At 43.2% G+C, this 22252-nt stretch overlaps 1 protein-coding gene across 5 annotated transcripts in view; it reads left to right on the top strand.

Annotated features, from left to right (window-relative positions):
* Positions 1 to 22252, top strand: part of DCUN1D3 (defective in cullin neddylation 1 domain containing 3) — a 47217-nt gene extending 24965 nt beyond the window's left edge. For all 5 annotated transcript variants that reach the window (XM_017850100.1, XM_017850081.1, XM_017850095.1 and 2 more), the window contains 2 exons: positions 14778 to 15313; positions 16811 to 22252. In XM_017850100.1, coding sequence (XP_017705589.1) covers positions 14883 to 15313; positions 16811 to 17294 — 915 coding nt within the window. In that variant the 5' untranslated portion in view covers positions 14778 to 14882 and the 3' untranslated portion in view covers positions 17295 to 22252. The remainder of the gene's footprint in view (positions 1 to 14777; positions 15314 to 16810) is intronic.

Here is a 22252-nt window from a genome sequence, read left to right as displayed (position 1 = left end):
ATGTGCCGTGAAGAAGTAAAACAGTGTTGTGCTGAATTACAGGGAAGTGGCATTTGGATTGGTTGAACATGGAACACATATCAGCACATGAACTGAGATCCATCTCATATGAAGCAGCCATTTAGTCTTCACAGTGACCTTTTTTCTTTCTTTTTTTCATCACAGAACTCAGTCTCATTTTTTTGTTAATTGATAAATAATGTATGTAGTTTTGGTACATGTGATAATTTGATACATTCATATTATGTGTAAAAATCAAATCAGGGTAATTGGGATATTATGTCACCTTAAATATTTATCTTTTCTTTATGCCAGGATCATTTAAATTATTCTCTTCTACCTATTTTAAAATGTACATTAGATTGTTGTTGACTGGAGTCACTCTACTGATTTTTCCAACACTAGGTCTTCTGTTTGTACCCACTAACCCACTTCTTTTCATCTCCCCCTCCCCGCCTCTGGTAACCACCTAGAGAAGATAACCATCTCTCTTTTCCTGAGTTCCACTTTTTTAACTCACACATGAGTGAGAACATGTGCTATTTGTCTTTCTGTGCTTGGTTTATTTCACTTAACATAATGACCTCCAGTTTCATACATGTTGTTGCATATGACAGGGTTTCATTCTTTTTTGTGACTGAATAATATTCCATTGTGTGTATGTACCACATTTTCTTTATCCATTCATCCATGGAGGGGCACTCAGGTGGATTCCATATTTTGGCTATTATGAATAAGTCTGCAATAAACATGGGAGGGCAGATCTCTCCAGTATATTGATTTTCTTTCCTTTGCACATATACCTAGTAGTGCAATTGCTGGATCATACGGTAGTTCTGTTTTCAGTTTTTTGAGGGCTCTTTATACTTTTTTCCATAGTGGCTATACTCATTAACATTTCCACCAACAGTATACGAAGGTTCCCATTTTTCCACATCCTTGCCATTCATTATTCTATTTTTTTTTAAATAACCATTTTAACTGGGGTGAGATAATATCTCATTGTGGTTTTGATTTACATTTCTCTGATGATTAGTGATGTTGAGCATTTTTTCATATACCTGCTGGCTATTTTCATGTCTCCTTTTGAGAAACATCTATTCAGATCTTTTGCCCATTTAAAAATCAGATTAGGGTTTGGCACAATGGCTCACACCTGTAATCCCAGCACTTTGGGAGGCTGAGGTGGGTGGATCACCTGAGGTCAGGAGTTTGAGACCAGCCTGGGCAACATGGTAAAACACCGTCTCTACTGAAAATACAAAAATGAGCTGGGCCTGGTGGCGTGTGCCTGTAATCCCAGCTACTCAGGAGGCTGAGGCAAGAGAATCACTTGAACTTGGGAGGCGGCAGTTACAGTGAGCTGAGATCATGCCACTGCACTCCAGCCTGGGTGACAAAGTGACTCTGTCTCAAAAAAAAAAAAAAATCAGATTATTATTATTTTGCTATTAAGTTGTTTGAGTTCCTTATATATTCTGGCTGTTAATCCCTTGTCGGATGGATAGTTTGTGGATTTTTTTTTTCCATTCTGTGGATTGTCTCGTCACATTGTTGATTGTTTCCTTTGCTGTGTAGAAGCTTTTTAGCTTGACGTAACCCCATTTGTCTGTTTTTGCTTTGGTTGCCTGTGCTTTTAAGGTCTTACACAAAAAATCTTTGCCCAGACCAGTGTCCCAGATCATTTCCCCAGTGTTTTCTTTTAGTAGTTTCATAGTTTCTTGTCTTACATTTAAGTCTTCAATCCACTTTGATTTGAGTTTTGTATATAGTGAGAGAGAGGGGATCTAGTTTTATTCTTCTGCATAGTTTTATTCTTCCGCATATAGTCATTTAGTTCACAGTGATTTGTTTTAGTTCCCATTTTCAACTGAGAAAACTGAGATGGAAGATGGTTAAGTGTGTGCTAGAGAGTTGGTGGAGCTGGGCTGTACAAACTTAGTCATTTTGTATCCAATGCATGTACTGTCCCTCCTGGAAGGCACATGACTATACTGAAGCAGCTGAAGGAGCTGCAGTATCTGTGCAACTGGTGTTTGAGTGAGAGAATTGAATGTTGGTTGCAGACCAGTCAAGACACTGAACGCAATTCAGAAAAGTTGCATGTGATTTCATGGACCCCCTATTGTTGGATGCAACATTTGTGTGTGTGTATGTGTGTGTGGGCACGCACGGGCGTGCATGAGCGCACGCAGTTTATTCTGGGGCCCTAGTTGTCTTTGAATTTTCAAACTTATTGATGACTGAAAGAACTTATGGTGCTGCTGCTTTATTTTATAATTTTTTCATGTTGTTTCTTAAAATAGGGCCTAGCTGCTAGGGCAGGATTTTAATAGACAGAATTGTGATGGCCATTAGGTGGCAGCAATTTTGGCAGGTCATGTGGGTGGGAAGTGGGCACGAACTGAGCAGGAATCATCAGATGTCTTACTTTGCAAAGCTTGCAGTACCACAATGCCTTCCAACAGGTATAGAGCTCTATTTTTAATTATCTGCTTATCTTCACACGTTAATGTACTCTGGGGACTCATGCCACATGAGCATTTGTGAAAATAAGTAACTGTTAAAAAAAAAAAAAAATCAAAGCCTAAACCTTGGGGCCTCAAGTTTCAACCTGCAGAGAACGTATTTCAATAAAGATGTGCAAACATGAGCATTTCCTGTTAGTCTTCGAAACTTAAACACTTTCTAAACAGGCTCTTCACTTCGTAAAATCAAAGAGAAATTGTCTGAGTGATAGGAATTGAAACCAAGAGGGTAGCCAAGTTCAGGTTAGATTTGGGCTTTCAGTTTCATGGGATATGGTTTAGATCAAATACCTGTTTCAGCTGGAAGGTTGATCATGTTATTGTACAGAGAAAGACTTCTGAGAGCTTTTGCTTTACAGCCTTTCACGTGGTGTCTGAATGCAGGGATGGGGTTCCTCCTTGGGAACAAGATGACGACAGCAAATATGTACACAAAAGAATAAAGCTCCTGAAGTACTCTGTGGCATAATCTACTTGAAGGAGGTCTAACGATGTAAAAATTTCAATTGGAAAGATTCTTTTAGCCAGTTAGTCATACCATCTTTTAAATAGCATACTACTGGTCCACGTAGTTATAATGGAATTTGACAGCTTTCATGAACTTGGGATCATTGGTCCTGTTGTTCAGCTAAGGGTCCTATGATATATTCGACTAGAAATTGTGGCCTAGTCAGTTAGTTCTGAATCAGAACATCTAGCTATTAGATCTTCTCTCTCTTTGCTCTCTGAATAGAAGAGATCTGAGTGACATAGCTCTGTCTTGGTAGGGACTCTTTCAGTTGTGATAGAAAACCTGACATCTGACATATGCAAAGGCGAGTTTGTTGGCTCATACCTGTGAAGTTCAGGCTTTGATCTTGACTCTAGGAACAGTTGGATTCAGGGTGTAAATAATGCCTTCAAAATTCAGTTTCTCTTTGTCTCTCGGTGCTGCTTTCCATTTGGTGATTTCATTTTTGGGTTCTACGTGCATTTGAGCTGAGCCCCATGTGACAAACAGGGACCATTTAATCCTCACAGTGACCCTTGAATAGGCATTCTTATTTTCACTGGTGGCTCTTTCTGGTAGCATCTCCAGCCTCCTGTATTTTCAGTGTTGAGATTCTCTCTGCCTGGCTTGTCATGGACGTATCCTGGATCCAGTCATTAAAGCCAGGGTCATATGAGGCCTTGGTGGGGCTGAGTCCCATAGTTCTTTATGAACCCCACTCAGCCACATGGATGAGTGAGGGAAAAGGATCTGCTGGTGAAAATTGGGTAATCACCTGATGAAGAGCCTGGATGCTGGGAAGGCAGACACGTCTGCTACAAATCTGTTCTTTGACCCAGTCTGCCGCTTGAAAGCCCATGTTAGTCTTCACACTAAATCCAGCCCATTGACCATTTCCAGGCATTCCATATTTCTCTTTTGAATGAGCCTCTTGCTCCCTGGGAATGTGAATCACTCAATCCATGGGCCAGACCCTTTTACCCCTGATGTTAAACCGTTGATAAGGGGACTGTTACTCATTAGACCTTAAGATGGTCATCATCTTTGTCCTCTTCTTTTCCTTGGAGAGAGTGTGAGGGGGAAGTTGATCTTCTTTTGAAAGAATAAATTGAGGAAATTTAGATATAAGTGAAAGATGTCCTTAGGATTATGCTGGTTTTTTCCCCATTCCCCGTCATTTAAAACTCTTTCTTAAAATCCCTGGAGCCAGAATCAGTGGATTGACTAGATTTTTTTTTTTTTGAGTCAGAGTCTTGCTCCATAGCCCAGGCTGGAGTATAGTGGCGCAATCTCCCTCACTGTTACCTCTGCCTCCCGGGTCCTGGTTCAAGCAGTTCTCCTGCCTCAGGCTCCCGAGTAGCTGGGATTACAGGCATGTGCCACCATGCCCAGCTAATTTTTGTATTTTTAGTAGAGACGGGGTTTCACCATGTTGGCCAGGCTAGTCTTGAACTCCTGACCCCGTGATCCACCCACCTTGGCCTCCCAAAGTGCTGGGATTGCAGGCGTGAGCCACCGCACCTGGCCTGGTTAGCCTTTTTGATTGTGATTCGCAGTGAAGCAAGACTGAAAGGATATACTCCAAAATATTAACCGTAGGTGGTGAAATTAGTGATTGGCTTTTTTTCCCTTTATGCCTCTCTGTGCTTTCTAAACTTCACAAGATAATTATGTAATACTTTTGGATTTGCCAGCAGGAAAGAGATCCTAGTGACCTCACTTTTCTGACCAGGTTACTGATGTGGTTGAAAGCAGGAATTCTTTTATTGTATGGGTCTTTTCTGTCCCTCTTCCTCTTCCTGTCTGCTATGCATTAGCAGTCAGCCTCCATCGTGGGGAAAAAGCTGATAAATGTGGTCTTCATGGATTTAGGTTTTTTTTTTTTTTTAAGAATTAGCAAGCATTAAGAGATTGATTGGTTACCACATGGTGAACCTGAGGCCTGCTTAGAGGCCATTGGCTTCCGAAACCACATCTTTACATTTGTGGTCATCCAGGTGCCCTTTAAGACATTTGGATGCAGTCATTTATCATCTATATATTGTGTTCCTTCGTCGTCTTTGGACTCATTTCACAATTTCCTTTCTTGCCTTTTACTTAGATGCAAAAATCTAACCTTATCTCCAGTTCACTAATTTTCAGTCAGTTGCTGACTCCCAAGTTCCTGAGAAGGTGATTGAAAAATGAGCAGCTGATGTGGTAATTGGGTGTTTTGAGGACTAATCAGCTACAATCAGGTAAACCTCCAGGGTGGCTGATATCCATATGCTGACTGGAAGGAGGGTATTAGTGCTAATCAGTGGTTTACTTTCAGTGGGCTCTACTGAGGCTCCATCCTAAGGAATAAAACAAGCTGCAAGCTTATAACTGGAGATGAAGAGTACAGCAGGCATGCCATTTTTATTAGAGTGAGGTGCAGCACAAATCCAAGATGGCCTTCTTGTTTTAAACAGGGAAAGTCACTGGAAAAGCTGGTGTGAAAACAAAGAGTGACCTAGAAATTTGGTGCCCCTTGCACATAAGTGGCTAGTTAGAAATGCCCATTTCAATAGTGACAGCAAAAAATATTTCAAGTGTGGGTCAGTGAAATGATATGGCCCTTTTTTGGTTATTTTGAGTTATGTGGGATTAAACATGTAGCTCAGTTTGGAAGCCCAGGGACCAAAAAAATGGTTCATTATTTGGTATTTGGAAACTTTATAGTATGTGTGTGTGTTGGCTTGGCTGTACTTGGCAAGTAGGCATTTGTTCTAGCCAGCCCACACTGGCTTCAGTCCTGAGGCCTCAGCTGGACGTATATATATTCTTAGTAGTGTATTCAAAGGGTGCAATGTGAGGAACAGTGAGAACAATTTCAAAAAGAAATGACTATGCTAAACTGGCTGGTCTTAGTCATGTGACCTAAGATGATTTTATAGAAATATAGCCAGTTTTCTTTTTTAAAAGTTTTCTCTGCCCTCCCTACCCCCTTTCTCCCTTACTTCCTCCCTCTTTTCTTTTACGCTTTTGAGACTGGGTGATGTAAAAAGTCATGGGTTCCTCCCCAACCCTAACTGGAACTGCTGTCTTAGCTTGTTGCTGCAGTACATTTTAGGACAAAAAGCCTTTTAAAAGCTGGAAAATAGAAGCAGACGGGTCTCGTTTGCTTTGGCAGAGGGATCGGCTTTCCCTCCCAAGTAGCTCTGGGTAAGACCTCATCTCCAAAGGTGATCTTTGAAGTCTTAAGTTGGAAGTGGCAGCAGCAACTCTACATTTAAAGTGTTCCCTCAATCTTTCCTTGTTATTTTTGCACATTTACTTTCTAGGAGGTAGTTTACAAATGGACACCATCCATAGTCCATCCTTTTGTCAGGTCATTCAGAGTCTGTGGCTGCCAGGTGGGATCAGGGGGCTCCTGTGGTCTTGCCGTGAGACTCTCTGGAGGATGGTTGTGCCAGTACAGCCGCCTCAGCCCCTGGCAGCTGTAGAAAAGCTGTCTGAGGAATTCATGTACTCATGTTCTCTGGCCTTTGGGTATCTGGCATATGTAGAAAGAAATAAAAACCTGCACCCAGCTAGCTCTACAAACTATTTAGATGAAAGTTGAAAAGATGGGCTTTTTATATTGCTAATATGTAGGAGCACCAGCATCTGGCAGTGGTTTCTTGTTGCTGAATAGATTCTAGATGGGAACAGAATGGAGGAGTGGAATGGATTGGTCCCTTCTGTCAAGGAAGCCTCAGAGCAGATCTCAAGTGCCTTGCTGACACTGACTTTTGGTGCCAGCATTTGCCTCCTGTTTTTTAGCTCCTCATTTCACAAGTCTGTTCCTTGGGTGACAGGCTGTCCATCAGTAGCCAACACGCGTTCCTCTGAGTGGGCTTCCTGACCCAGCGAGCCTCAGCAGTCAGTTTGCTTGGGTCTGTTTTCCACGTCTGGGCCTATTACTGACCCTCCAGAGATCAAACTAAGATGATTAAGGAGCGGGAAGCCTGCAAAACCAGTGTTTCCTATCCCCCCCCCTTGTTCAGATTGGAGTAGCCCTGCTTTCCCTCTGCTTTTGGACTTAACGCTTTTTCTTTGACTCTGATAGTCTTGGGCAAGGAGAATTGTGAGATCTGTTCACCAAGGAGGCAAAGTGCCCGTCCTCAGGAGGGTTGCACATTTAGAACTTTGGCCTCATTGAATGCCAAAAAAGGTGAAGGTAGTCCCAGAATATTGGACCTTGGAAAGACTAACCCAGACCCCTAACTTTAATGTCGGGGTCACAGAAACTCAGAGAGGTTAAGTGGCTTGCTCGAGAGTACACATTGCTCAGGAGGATTTCACAGCAGAACCAAAGGGGGTGTACTCTGTTCATATTGACTTGGTTCTTCAGGAATATACATAGGCATTGATAGGATGTTGGACATTTTCTTCTTGGGGCATCAGTACCTCCTTAGGGGTAGGGGAATATCCTGGCACGCACACATCATAGCAGAGAACAGTAGTGAGACCAGTGATGCAAAGTGGCGAGTTTAGAGTCAGACTGCCTGAATTTGAATCCTTCTCCTCCATAGATTGGCTATGTGACCTCAGGCCACCTCTCTCAAGCTCTATTCACTTCCTCCCTCTGTAAAATGAAGATTATATTGTCTTCCTTATAGAGTCATGGATAAAATGTGATAATTCATGTCAATAAATGTATGTAATTATTTTTACAATATTGTTATTAATATACTTTAATAACATGAGCCAACCATATCAACCCTCTCCCTCCTCCCTTCCATTTCATGCTAATAGACGTTTAAGGACCAGAATAAGACCTGCCTTCTCTCTGAAACTTCCCCATAGAAAGTCTGGCAGACTGGTTTTATTTTCCAGTCTTACTGCTTAGTAGTTAAGAGACCTGTTTCCTAATCTATGAAAGCTGCAACAACTCATTTCTTGAGGTTGTTGGGAGGCCTGAAGGTGATGATGAATATGAAGCATGTAGCCCTAGGCTCCACAGATACTGATTTCACGTCCCCAGTCCCTCTCTACCTTTCTTTCTGTAATCGTGGTTCACACTTCTCTCTCCTTCTTCTGTCTGCATTTGTACGGAGTCTCATTGTGGGTTTGTCCTCTGGGGTGGTTCTGTTCTCTAAGACGCAGTTGAGAGTAAGCCCCTAGAAGATAGGGACTTGCCTGGTTGTCATTTCATGGTCTGCCTAGGCGATAGGAGCAACTTTCTAATCCCTCTTTGGAGCTAGAGCAACCCAGGGACTGCGGCCTCTGGGATTGCCCTTTGGGCCCAGCAGTGGCTGCTCCAGGCCTAGGACCAGGCAGCCAGCCAAGCCCATCCCCAGGAACAGCGGCCAGTGCTGGCACAGGGGAGGAAAGAGTCTGGAGACTGATGTGCAGAGGAGGGAGGGAGAGGCAGAGCAGCTGGGCTGAGACTGAGGGAGAGAAGCTGGAGGCTGATCTTGGTCCAGCAGAAGCTGAGCAGAGCTGCTGTCTTTGGTCTTTCAGGTAAACATTCAAAGCTATAAGTAGCAAAGAAAAAAAAAAAAGCCTAGAAGTAGGTTTCCCCAGTTTGTGGGGTTTTCTTTTTTTCCTTCTTTTTTTCCTTCTTTTTTTCCTTCTTTCTCCTGCCTTTTCTTTCTCCACATCCCTCCTTGTCTCTGGCTCCATTCAACCCATTTGTGCCCCTTGCTGATGCAGGAGAATGGTCACTTATTGTGAGCAGACCTGAATCGCCACGGGAGATCCGGGCTGGCTCCTAAAAAGAGCACTGTTCTAGGAGAAGGGAAATGATTCTGTCACCAATGTTGTGACAATAATTATAACTATTATAGAGGCTAACACCAACCAAATGCTTTCTGTGAGTCAGGTATTGAGCAGAGCATTTACATGCGTTATCTCATTTATTCTACCCAATAGTGCTTTGAGGTACAGCTGCCCCGTTTTAAAGTTCCATATGGACAGTTCCAGTTATTTGGTGAGATTGCCATGGCAATGGCAATGGTTTGTCTTGGTTTGTCTGAGCTCATCCTCTTCATCACTGGGCTTCTGTTTCCTCCATTCCTAGATAGGCTCCTTGACCTCGGTGTGTCTCCGTTTAGTTTCCTGTAAAATAGGGTAATTGCTTCACAGAGCTACGTTTATATATAGCTTTCATAATGTACTAACAAATACAAAATTATATTCATGACTAATAATGTTCTGTTGCTGTTGAAAATTTGGTGCCAGGATGTCCAGATTGTGCTTAGGCTGTCCACTTCAGAGGTGGCAGTGATGGGGAGGAGGACCAACTGGGAAGGCAGTTCCATTAAATTAGTAACTGAGTGGAAACCTAGACATCCTTTCTTTTGCAGGTCTGCAGAGTCGGGACTAAGTGGAGAGGGGAAGGAGTTTGGAACTGGCTGAAAGCCTGCTCCAGGTTAGGGACTGGGCATAGCAATTCAGTGTCCATTGGGGACAGCAGATACTCAGCTTGATTTTATTCAGGATCCATCACAAGGAAATCCTGTGTTGTGGAGAGTCTGATCCTCCAAGCATTACTGAGTAGCGGTGTATTTGAGTAGGATCAGTGCTGTGGCAAGATAATCGGTTTTGGAACAAGCCCTGGGCCAGTGACTCAGTGCAGGGGTAGGAAGTCCTGGCCAGCTGGGCCTGTGGCATCTGAGGCTGGGAGCCCATTGTTCAGATGGAGTAAGTTGGGACTTCCAACAGGCTAACCAGATACTACTGAGCTACTACTACTAATACAGTAACAGCTGTCATATCAAGTGTTTTCTCTGAAGCCATGTACCTTTTATCTACATTTCCTCACTGAATCCTTTCAAGAGCTGTCAGGCAGATACCATTTTGCAGACTGAGTAAATTCAGGCTTCCATTAGGGTCAGACAATTAGCCAGTGGCACAGTTGGGCATCCTTTTCAGAGCTGGAGCTTTTAACTCTGCTGGTAGACAAAAACGTCACAGGTTTAGGGCATCTGGACTAATTCTAGTTTCCACGTCTGGTGGGGCTGAGCCTGGGTGCATGGTGTCTGCTTGGTTCATCACAGCAGGGCTGGCCTGGGGAGAGGGCAGTGAGTAGGAGATCCTTGTTGAGTGCCAAGCGCAGACGATGTGTTCTCTCTCCAGTGACTGATGGTGAGATTTGCTGCTCTGGGGTTGCTGTGGTGTCACTCCTGAACTTGGGGCCAGTCCCTCGTGCGTTCTCTCTAGGTGCTTTGCTTTTGTGGGTGGGCTCTGCCATCTAGCCCAGGGGTAAATGTCATGGTATCTTGATCCAGATGTGTGATCTTGGGTAATTTAGTTTCCTCAGCCTCAGTTTCCTTGTTTTTAAAGGGGGCTGTGATGAGTATGTGTGAGTTCATGTCCCTAGAAGTGCTTAGCATAGCGCCTGGCACCGCATCAAGTGCCCAATAATTGATGACTGCTATTATTAGCTGTTAGCCATCAGCTAGTGAGTCTAGGGGAGACCTTCAACTTTAAAACACTTGAAGTGCTGCCAGCCTGGGCCACGGGGCTGGGCACTGTGATTGAGCCTGGGGAAAGCTCTGGGAGAGCAAAAGTATTTTCCCAGAGAAGGGGGCAGACACAGAAGAAGGTACTGTTGGGCAGTAATCGGAGTAATCAGGGGACCATACGCACCAGATCTGGAGATATTTTCTTCTGGCTTTAGACCACCACTCACCTCAACACTCAATGGAATGGGGGCATTTCAAAGAAAGGGACCAGAATGGAAGAAGGATCCAACCTTCAGGCATTTGCTGATTGATCATCTGTTGAAACTGATATTCTTCTCCCTTTTTTCATCTGCTGGGCATGTTAAAAGCTTTCAGGTTTCAGCTGGTTCTGCTGTGTCAGGTAATCAAAAGATGCTCTTACATGGAGGGCTGGTTGGCTAAATGGGATTAGGGCCTCTTTGGGAGTCCCATCTGTTCTGTCCCTACCTGAAGGCCTTGGCGCCAGGATTTGGAGGAAGCTGCTAGGATGAAGCATCTGTCCAGTGGGGGTGGGGTGAGTGGCCTGGGGTAGGTGGGTCAGATGGAGGCCAGGAAATCCTCTTATCTCGCTGGGTGCCCATGCCTCCCTCAGCAGCAGGAGCTGAGCAGCAAACCCTGGTGAGTCAGCGTGCCTGGGAATTAGAGTTGCCAGTCTGTGAGCATGTGGGGTTTGTGTAAGTTTGGGCCTTTTGTTTCTTTCAGCATTCTAGTCTTTAGAAACACAAATCTGGAAACCAGGCCCTCCACATGGTACAGTCCTTGTTTTGAAATAATTCAGCTCACACAGTTGCTTCCCTTGTACCATGGTCTTCCAAGAATTAACCCCTTGCCATTGAAATTGTAATGAGTTGTACTTATGGCTTACTAGCTATAGTCTTAAAGCATAAAAAGTCTTTTAAAAAACTTAGGATGGTTATTTTCCATACCAAAAGCCCTTATAAGAGCTTCAGTGTATTTCTGAAGCCCAAGTAAAACTACAAGTCTTTGAGGACATATTTGGACATGTATTTTTGTCATTGTTCTCTTTGCGGGTGGAGAAGGGGGCAGGCCTTGATAGGACTAATCTCTAATAACTACAGGAATGATTGTGCTCTTCATTTTAAACTTATTGTATACTCAGAGCGTATCCTCAGAGAATTCCTCTTGAAGACGACCCCCAGTTTATCCAGGCACTATTTAGAGGAAGCCAAGTATTTTAGGCAAAGTTTAAAGCTCCAGCCTTTCATAAAAAACACCCTTCTGTCCCACTGTACGTTCTCTAAGATCTTTCAGTTTGGATCATAGACGTCCATGAAAGCTCCCTAGACCTGGGGAGGCCCGGGTGACTGACACTGACTTCTTTTTAGCGTCTGTTTCCTGCTACACTTCTGGCTCCTGGTCCACATTTCATTAACGATGTAATTTCAGTGACTGCCATTATAGCAGTTGGCAAAGCTTTTAAATACTAAATTTTACATGGGTTTTCCAACAAACTGGTTGGAGATAGGAATAAGAGTCCTGAGTAGCCAGAGTCATCTTAGAGAAATCACCTAGCTTCTGGCTTAGAAATGTCTAGCAATTTGTTTAAAAAAAAAATTTTAAATTACATAAATAATAAACCACCATGATGAGTTTGTAATGTATCAGTACAAACTTTTCTTTTTCATTTAGCAATTATCCTACATTTAGAGATTGCATTTGGGTAAATCTGTCCTTCTTTTATTTCTCTATTTTTTCCCAATTTTTTCAGTTTTTTTCTTTTTTTCTTTTTTTTTTTTTTTTTTGAATATTCTGAGCATTTTTATTTATTTTTTGTAACTTTTTTTTTGAGTTTTATTTTAGGTTTGGGGGTAATGTCAAAGTTTGTTACACAGGTAAACATGTGTCATGGGGGTTCGTTGTACATATTATTTCATCACCCAGGTATTAAGTCCAGAGCCCAGTAATTATCTCTTCTGCTCCTCTCCGTCCTCCCACCCTCCACCCTCCACCCTCAAGTAGACTCCAGTGTCTGTTGTTTCCTTCTTTGTGTTCATAAGTTCTCATCATTTAGCTCCCACTTTATAAGTGAGAACATGTGGTATTTGGTTTTCTGTCCCTGCATTAGTTTGCTGAGAATCATAGCCTCCAGCTCCACCTGTGTTCCCACAAAAGACATGATCTCATTCTTTTTTTATGGCTGCATAGCATTCCATGGTGTATATGGACCGCATTTTCTTTATCCAGTCTATCACTGATGGGCATTTAGGTTGATTCCACATCTTTGCTATTGTGAATAAATGCTGCAGTGAACATTCGCATTCGTGTGTCTTTGTGGCAGAATGGTTTTTATTCGTCTGGGTATATACCCAGTAATGGGGTTGCTAGTTCGAATGTAGCTCTGCTTCTAGCTCTTTGAGGAATCATCATACTGCTTTCCACAGTGGTTGAAGTAATTTACACTCCCACCAACAGTGTATAAGTGTTCCCTTTTCTCTACAACCTTACCAGCACCTGTTATTTTTTTGACTTTTTAATAATAGCCATTTTGACTGGTGTGAGATGGTATCTCATTGTGGTTTTGATTTGTATTTCTCTAATGATCAGTGATATTTAACTTTTTTCATATGCTTGTTGGCCACATGTATGTCTTCTTTTGAGAAGTGTCTATTCATGTACTTTGCCCACTTTTTAATGGGGTTGTTTTTCTCTTGTAAATTTAAGTTCCTTATAGATGTTGGATATTAGACCTTTGTCAGATGCATAGTTTGCAAATTTCTTCTTCCATTCTGTAGGAATCTCTTGATAGTTTCTTTTGCTGTGCAGAAGCTCTGAAGTTTAATTATTATAGATCCCACTTGTCAATTTTTGCTTTCGTTTTGATTGCTTTTGGTGTCTTTGTTATGAAATCTTTGCCTGGTTTTATGTCCAGGATGGTATTACCTAGGTTGTCTTCTAAGGTTTTTATAGTTTGGGGTTTTACATTTAAGTCTTTAATCCATCTTGAGTTGAATTTTGTATATGGTGTAAAGGGGTCCAGCCTTAGTCTTCTGTATATGGCTAGCCGGTTATCCCAGTACCATTTATTGAATAGGGAGTCTTTTCCCCATTGCTCGTTTTTGTCAGCTTTGTTGAAGATCACATAGTTGTAGATGTGTGGCCTTATTTTTGGACTGTCCATTCGGTTCCATTGGTCTGTGTGCCTGTTTTTATACCAGTAATTTTTTCAATTTTTTTACACAGGGTCTTACTTTGTGTCACCCAGGCTGCAGTGGGGTGGTGCTATCCCAGCTCACTGCAGCCTTGACCTGGGCTCAGTTGATCCTCCCACCTGAGCCTCCCTTGTAGCTGGGAGTACAGGTGTGCATCATCACACTCGACTAATTTTTTCTATTTTTCGTAGAGACAGGGTCTTGCTATGTCTCCCAGGCTGGTCACAAACTCCTGGACTCAAGCTATCTGCCTACCCACCTTGGCCTCCCAAAATGTTGAGATTACAGATGTGAACCACTGCAACCGGTCCCAGTCCTTCTTTTAAAGTGGAGACACACTTCTTTGGAAGACTCAGCCTATAGGCCCTATAGGACAATCACATTTATTGTGAACTTGGCTTGCTTTCTAAGTACAGCCTTGCTGAGGACCTGGGGGAGAAAAAGAAGCTCCTCGGTTGGGAAACTTGGTGTGGAGTACAGGCTTGGTGGATGGTTTCTACAGGTGGATGGAGGAGGGCAGAGAAAGAGCATTTCACCTACTATGTGGGATAGGCCCAGAAAGGCATCTGGAGAGATCAGAGGCAAATTTCATTTTGCTGCTTGGCTTAGGCCCCTGCTTGTAGTCTTGACAACCTCATCGTTAGGGCATTATGAGACTACTATTCTGAATATGGCCACCCCTCCTCCCTACTCATCCTACTTAAAAAGAAAATCTGAGAATGCTGGCATTAGGAATTAGAAGATGAACCCTTCCTTTGTGCCTTCTGGCTTAATCTAGGTCCAAATAACTTTTCTTATGTGATGGCAAGTTGGCAAGACAGATTTCCTCTGGAATATTTCTGTCAAACTGTAGTCTTTGATGCATTCTACATATGAATCAGCCTCTTTGAAATCTATGTTACCTTAAGAATTTTAGGAATTTTCCTCATTGGTTCTCCATATGTGCCCCAACCACTGTGTCGCCAAGGTGAAGTTACAGAACTGGCCTATGAAGGAGATGGTGAACTTAGGGTCTCTCCCATGGTTCGTTGTTGCCTTATGGAAGTAGAGTGGTGAACCAGTGCGCACCCTAGAAGGTAGGGTCCATACCCCATTTCCCCTGCCCAGAGGTGATGGCTTTCTAACTTCCTTCCAGGTTGGCTGGCTCCTCTGGCTGATGGCATGTTGAGGTACATGGGCCAGTGGCAGCGAGGGCATCCGATCCAGAGGGGGCCACTCTAGAGGCCGGGCCACCAGCACCATGGGCCAGTGTGTCACCAAGTGTAAGAATCCCTCATCGACCTTGGGCAGCAAGAATGGAGACCGTGACCCCAGCAACAAGTCACACAGCAGGCGGGGTGCAGGCCACCGTGAGGAGCAGGTACCACCCTGTGGCAAGCCAGGTGGAGATATCCTTGTCAACGGGACCAAGAAGGCCGAGGGTGCCACTGAGGCCTGCCAGCTGCCGACATCCTCGGGAGATGCTGGGAGGGAGTCCAAGTCCAATGCCGAGGAGTCTTCCTTGCAGAGGTTGGAAGAACTGTTCAGGCGCTACAAGGATGAGCGGGAGGATGCAATTTTGGAGGAAGGCATGGAGCGCTTTTGCAATGACCTATGTGTCGACCCCACAGAATTTCGAGTGCTGCTCTTGGCTTGGAAGTTCCAGGCTGCAACCATGTGCAAATTCACCAGGTCAGTCACAAACACTTTGTGTCACCAGGTGAGCAGTGATGCCCAGCTAGGATAGGACTGGGTTGGCTTCATAGGGTTTTGGGTAAGCTTTTACGTTTTTATTTTTCTGATCAGGTTCTCTAAAGCTTAAATGTTTTGAGCCAAGTTGTGGTTATGATGCTGAGAAGCCCCTCTGAACTCTAAAGGTTTAAAATGTATCTCCCTGGCTCTGCAGCAGACCTACTAAATAGGAATCTCAGTGGGGAAGGCCCGGGCATTTTGATTTTGATTTTGATAAAGATTCATGTCTGGTTCTAATATGTACCCCATGTTTGTTTTGTGTGTGTGTGTGTGTGCAGAATAATGCCTTTGCCTAATTCATAGGTCAAATTTCAGGCCTATCCTAGCATTATTTGGCAGCTTCTCAGTAACTGGTCACTGCTCATCTTTGCCTTAAATGAGGAATAAGCCAGGGTGAACCAGGTCGCCAAGTTGCTGCTCAGTTCCACTGCTGTCTTGGCACCTTTCTTTTCTTTTACTCCTTTACGTGTCAGTTCACTCACTCGATATTCATTGTATGCCCAGCATGTGCCAGGCGCTGTGAGTACCAATACAGTAAGTGCCTCTGGGGAGGGGATGTGCCTCTCTCCCTCCATGAAGCCACTTGCCCTTTCTAGTACTTAGCGTATTGCCCGCCCGCGGCCAGGCCTGTGTGTAACAAAGTCAGTTGGCCTCAGTTACTAAGCAGTAGCTGTGCATATTGTTCTGGTCATGTGTCCCTATAGAATGTGGTTTATAGAGCACAGGGTTATGAATAAGAACTGACTTTGAGACCCAGCCACACAATTTGTAGTTTGCATGCCCCCACCCCAGGAAGGTTACCCTCCAGACCTCAGAGGCCTCACCTCTTCAGCAGATGCTACTGTCCCTGAGAAGATGATCAATGCGAAACCATGCTGTAAGCTGAAAGCATTGTATAGATGTTAAAAATACATAATTTTTGTTTTTTAATGATAGAATTTTGATCTCTGGTGATAGAATTACCCAGGTTCAGAATCCTTGGCTCCAGAAGTCTCCCTTTGCAATCACTAAAAGTGTACCCCAAACAAACAACCCATAGAGAATCAGAAGGGAAGCAGGAAGCCTCCTCCTCTGGAAGGAGAAAGAATCCGCAGCTTAATCGCTATTGCAGAGCGGGAAACAGGGCAGGGAGTAGGAGACTTGAGTTTAGCTTTGGGAAGATGAATGAATGAATAAATGAACCATTATCAGCTGCCAACTGTGTGCCAGGCACTGTTAGAAGCAGAATAGTAATTTGTTTAGTCCTCACCAAAACCCTTTGAAGTAAGGTGTTATTTTTACCATTTGACAAATAAGGAAATAGGACTAATTAGTTGAAGGAGTTAGAATTCAAATCCAGACCATCTGGCCTGAAAGCCCTGCTCTTAATCACTATGTATATTGCCTGTAAATAATACAGTTTATAATTATTAATTGTCCTTTTCCTTTCTGTTGCAGGAAGGAGTTTTTTGATGGCTGCAAAGCAATAAGTGCAGACAGCATTGACGGAATCTGTGCACGGTTCCCTAGCCTCTTAACAGAAGCCAAACAAGAGGATAAATTCAAGGATCTCTACCGGTTTACATTTCAGTTTGGCCTGGACTCTGAAGAAGGGCAGCGGTCACTGCATCGGGAAATAGCCATTGCCCTGTGGAAACTAGTCTTTACCCAGAACAATCCTCCGGTATTGGACCAATGGCTAAACTTCCTAACAGAGAACCCCTCGGGGATCAAGGGCATCTCCCGGGACACTTGGAACATGTTCCTTAACTTCACTCAGGTGATTGGCCCTGACCTCAGCAACTACAGTGAAGATGAGGCCTGGCCAAGTCTCTTTGACACCTTTGTGGAGTGGGAAATGGAGCGAAGGAAAAGAGAAGGGGAAGGGAGAGGTGCACTCAGCTCAGGGCCCGAGGGCTTGTGTCCCGAGGAGCAGACTTAATGGCTCTGTCCCAGGAGCAGCAGCAAGGATCTGCCAGCTGCCCTGCAGCCAACAGAGGAATTGGACCATTTTGGAAATTACTGAAGATCCGGATATTTTCTACTTTACACCTTTCTCTGCCTTGTATCTGAAAGGGCTCTAAAATGCTGTATCATGTTTTAGGCACTTTCTTCATTTTTTTGGTTATTTTGGTTATTTCCTTTTTGAGGGGATCTCCCAGAATATTTGAACCTGGTTACATGTTGTGTATCTTTTTTTGAAGCCTTCAGATAGAATAAGCCTGCCATTTCTTGCACAAATTAGGTTTTTTTTGTTTGTTTTTTGTTTGTTTTTTCCAGTAGGGGAGGGCATAGAGCAGGGAGGGGGATGGGACTGTTAGGTTGAATTAACATTACAAAATGATGCAGTGCCAGATCTCAGTTTTGCATATTGTTTTTCAGGGCAGGTCTGTACTGTGTGTAGTGCTGTTTACATGGTTGAATTTAGGTTGTAATAATTATTTTTAAAGATTTACACAGATTTGAATAGCAGTGTTAACTGTTAACCACATTGCATTAATTCCCAGGCGATTTAGAGCTCTTGGAGAGCCAAGGCCAGCCAAGAGCATGTGTAGTCTGGTGACAACCCCCTTTTAAGCTAATTTATCCAGAACCCTGATTTCCCTCACTTCTTGCTCATTCCTTCTTTGACCTATTGCATTTCATGTTGAGTTTTTCCATCAACATGCTGCACCTGTCAGTCAAGTGAGCATTTTTTAAGAACATGTTGTACTGAGAACCACTTAAGCATTGAATGCAGCAGAGAAAGCAGTGCTACCTCAGTTTTGCTGGAAGTAGACTTCTTTGATAGTTTCCTTTCTTTGATGAAGTTTCTGGATTTTCATGTTGTAAGTGGAAATACTTTTTTTTGTTTGTTTGTTTCATTTACCTTGGAGCCAAAGTCTCTGTTCCTGGTGGTCGGGAAACTGCCTGCCGGCCAACTGACTTGAAGGAAAACTGTGGTATGGAGCTCTGCTTGAATTTTTTTTTTTAATATTTTTATTTTTTTCTTTGAATATCATCAGCTTACTTGTCTGGCAAGGGCAGAAGCCTGGGGTTGGCCTGAACTCTGCCAAACAAATATCAAAGTGTATTTAATAGTTAAATTTGTGCCCTTTCCCTTCTTGCTGCACCCATGTTGTCACTTAACCCCCAGGAGTTATTTATTATCTTTTTGTTAAAGTCAGGCTCATTTGGGGTAATGTGATGACTGTTTAGGTTTACATGACCCTCCTCTCCTTTCCCTACCCCCAAATATGTATATATACATATATAAAATATGTATATATTTTACCTATATAAAATATATATATATACACATATATGTATCTATATTCCTTTGTTTCTTTGCCTGCTTATACTGGCCATAAAAGAGGGAGCTGCCTTCAGTGTATAAAGTATAAGAAGAGTGCCAGGGAATGCCATAATGGAGGCTTTTGGATCTGAATTTGGACCATTTTCACTAAAGAGAACATGAGTTTTGCTCAGCCCTTTCCTAACAAGAGGGAGGGCCTGGTTCCCCAGACTTCTTCACGCGCTCGCTCCATAAGGCCAGCTTTGGCCAGACTGCCTCAGGGGCCTGAGGAACTGACTCTGGTCCTACCTGGTTTCAGTTAGAGGGTCCTCCTGTTATTTTCCCATTTAAAAAGTATGTCCTCAGAAAACTGTACTGGAAGGATGAGTGGCAGGAACTTGTATAGTTCAGCTGCCAACACTTTGGAACAGATTAAAAGGGAATCTTTTAAATAAAACTTATAAAAATATTTATACTCTTGAGGTAATGAGACTTTGTCTATTAAACATTTGGAGGTTTTTCCCCTAACCTAATACCCTGCTGTGTCCCAGGTATGTTTCTCAGCCTGGGCAGGAATTGCATGTTTTGAGTTCCATTGTGAGCAGCCTTATAGCTCTGGGCTCCCAGCTTAAGGGTTATTAAATAGTTTTGGCAGTCAATATTTTTCTAAAATTGATATTGACCATAAGGAACATACTTGGAATTTTTTTTTTTTTTTTTAATCCTAAAGCTGACAGTTCCTCCTTCAGAGGGGCAAATGGGAAACTTTAAGATCATTCACAATATAGTACTGCTAGAAAGCTGGAGGGGGTCTTGGGCCAGATGCCTGGCTTCTGTTCTAGCTAAATAAAGCTCTGGAGTTAAGTCTCCAGGGGTCCCAGCAGGTTCTGTGGGATCAGCTGTAGCTGGGTACCCAGACTGAGGTTTTAAAAAGACTGCTGTTTCATTAAGCCATTTGCAACTCATTTTCCTCGGTTCTGGATTGGGTAGTGGTTGACTGAGGGAAAAGGCAGGCTGCACTTGGCCAGGTAAGGCCCTTTCCATCCCAGATCAGGGTGTATTGAGAGAGAGGTGCGCAAAAGAGGGAGGCAGCCCAGGACCCTGAGTAGAGAAACTAGGTTCCTTCCCCACCCTTTAAGAAGACATTCCGTGCATTAGGTGTACTAGAGTGGGTGGATTTTGTTGTTTTTTAAATTAACTATTTAGACTCCTCATCCCCCACCAAAAAAGCCATTTAGTTATTTTTTGGTTATATTGATCCATTTGCAAATGAGAAGCCAGAAAAGGGAGCAGTCAGGGAGGGACTTACAAGTTCCTTCCAAGTTTGAGTATTTGATGCCCAGCAAAGATTTCAAGCTTCTGCAGTCACTCTGGGCCAATGCTTGACTCTTTCATGACCACAAGAAATGCAGTTTTTCTGCAGAGGGATCCAAGGTGAGGTGTGTGTAGGGTTTGAAGTTATACTTCTGGGAAATGAAAAGCCTTGTTCCTTTCAACCTAGAAATAGGTTTGCCACTTAATGAGTGGTAAGTCTGTGTAAGAGGCTGAATGTATGCCCCTTAGGTAAGCCAGTACACTCCTTGCTTAGCAATAGAACATCAGGATGATGTGGAGAGGGGCAGGATGTGGATGCCACTTTGGAAATTGGCAATATCTGAGGATGACAACAAACTGTGTGTTGGGAAATAAGAAACAACTCAGTTTTGACAAATGGCTTTGTAAGCTTTTGTGATGTTCCTTTAGCAATTTATTAGAAAGATGGTGTGAGATGACGTGCTGCATCATGGAATTGCTCTTTCCCCCATCTTTGCCAAATCTCAATGTATCGTTCTTAACCCTACCTCCTGTAAGGGGCTTTGCTATGCTTCAGCTCGTCGTCTCAGCAGCTGAAGTGCTGCCTACCTATGTGAGTTGGGTCCAGGAACCCATGTCTGCCCCTCTGATAAGGGAAGATGAATCTAGAGCTGGGTTAAGATGTAAATTTTAACCAAACTCCTGGGCCCAGGAAAATAACAATTGAAAACATACAAGGCAGTGTTTTCAGTATTAAACTTCCCCAAGGAAGGCACAAACTAGTCTTTTTGGAAAGGGTGAAAGGATTAAGCCACACAGTATTAGTCTTTGAAGCAGTACTGGTCTCCAGGGGCTGGTGCCGAATGCTGGAGGCTGCAGGGTGTGGAACCCCATAGTACACTTGATGGCCTCATGTACTACATACTATGCCAAATTGTATTGAACAGTGGTGGGAAGTTACTGGGATAAGAACTTGTCTAAAAGTTTACAAACCAAAACAGATCTGTTGGGTCGGTGCAAAAGTAAATTTTTGCCATACTTTATGTATGTTTTTGCCATTAAGTATGGCAAAAACCACAATTACTCTTACACCAACCTATATATTTAGGAGTGTTTGGTTTGCCAGATTCCAAATGAGGTCTTCAGTGCAGTGAAGCCCAAAAGGTAGACTCAGTTATGCAATGACAAGGTTAAGGCATGGAAGAAAGCTGCTGCTAGGTTTTTGTTGCCTTTTACTTGACTGCTTTGCTATTTTTCTTCTCTCTCATGTTTGGTTAGCTATGACTTGAGCATCTTGGTAACTGACAAAGGTCTTCCTTGGGGGACTTGAACATCTTGGTAAATGATGGGTCTTCCTTGGAGGAGGACTCCAGCAGTATCTTGTTTAAATGACTGAAAGAACTATGAAGGTTGTTGAATTGTGTTAATTGGGACTCATTGACGAAATGCAACATTGATCCTCCTCTTACTCCACAGTGTGTTTTCAGATCATATAAAGGTTCCCATCCACCCCCCTTCAGAGTTTATTCCTATGACAAGCTGTAATTGCATATCCAGTTTAAACTGGACTGGGACTGCATGTTGGTGAAGATCAGCAGGGATTTTCTCCCTTTTCGAAAGACGAAATAGATTCTTGAGCACTGGTTGCAGAAGCCAAAATAGTTCAAATAGCTTTGCATAACGATTGGGTTCTGCTTCTGATTCAGGTGCTGGGCATCATGTCCTCCCTATTCTTCTCTTCTTGGAAACCCAGCCTATCTCATAGATACCTACTTCTGCCACCCATCCAACTTCCCTGCTCCTTTCAACACAAATCTTGGATATTGCCAAAGGAAGCCATTCAGCAGCTGCTGGGGTTTTTCATTCCCCCGACACGCATACATTTGCTCTGGGAGAAGTGTCTTCCCTCTGACCCTGGTCCCCAGCTCCGTCTGTGATTAATTGCTCTTACCTGTTGCACTAATGAATATGACTCTAGGTTTTAAAGGGGGAATGTGAAGCAATAGGCAAATGGGGCTTGGATGAATTGGTCCCACAGATATACCCTGCCTTAAGCCGCTGAGGTGATGAGTCCACTGCTCATGTGACCCTCCACCTTTGTGGATCCCTCTTGGTTTGTGACCAGTGTGTCTGTTTGTTGAGGTTGTACAAACTTGACAAAAGTTAATACTTTTGTTTGTATTCTCTGCACTGTTGCACTCTCCAAATGGCCCCTTGAGTATTTTTATTGACTTGTTACACACATTTTTGTCTTTGATGTCTACATTTTTTCCTTTAATGTTTTTTATTTGGACGGTTATCTGCTGTTGGATTTAATAAATTTGTTTACTTGA

This window comes from Rhinopithecus bieti, unplaced genomic scaffold, assembly GCF_001698545.2.
Source record: "Rhinopithecus bieti isolate Rb0 unplaced genomic scaffold, ASM169854v2 scaffold_1918, whole genome shotgun sequence".
Lineage (NCBI taxonomy): Eukaryota > Metazoa > Chordata > Mammalia > Primates > Cercopithecidae > Rhinopithecus > Rhinopithecus bieti.
This window is presented reverse-complemented; position numbering and strand designations above follow the sequence as displayed.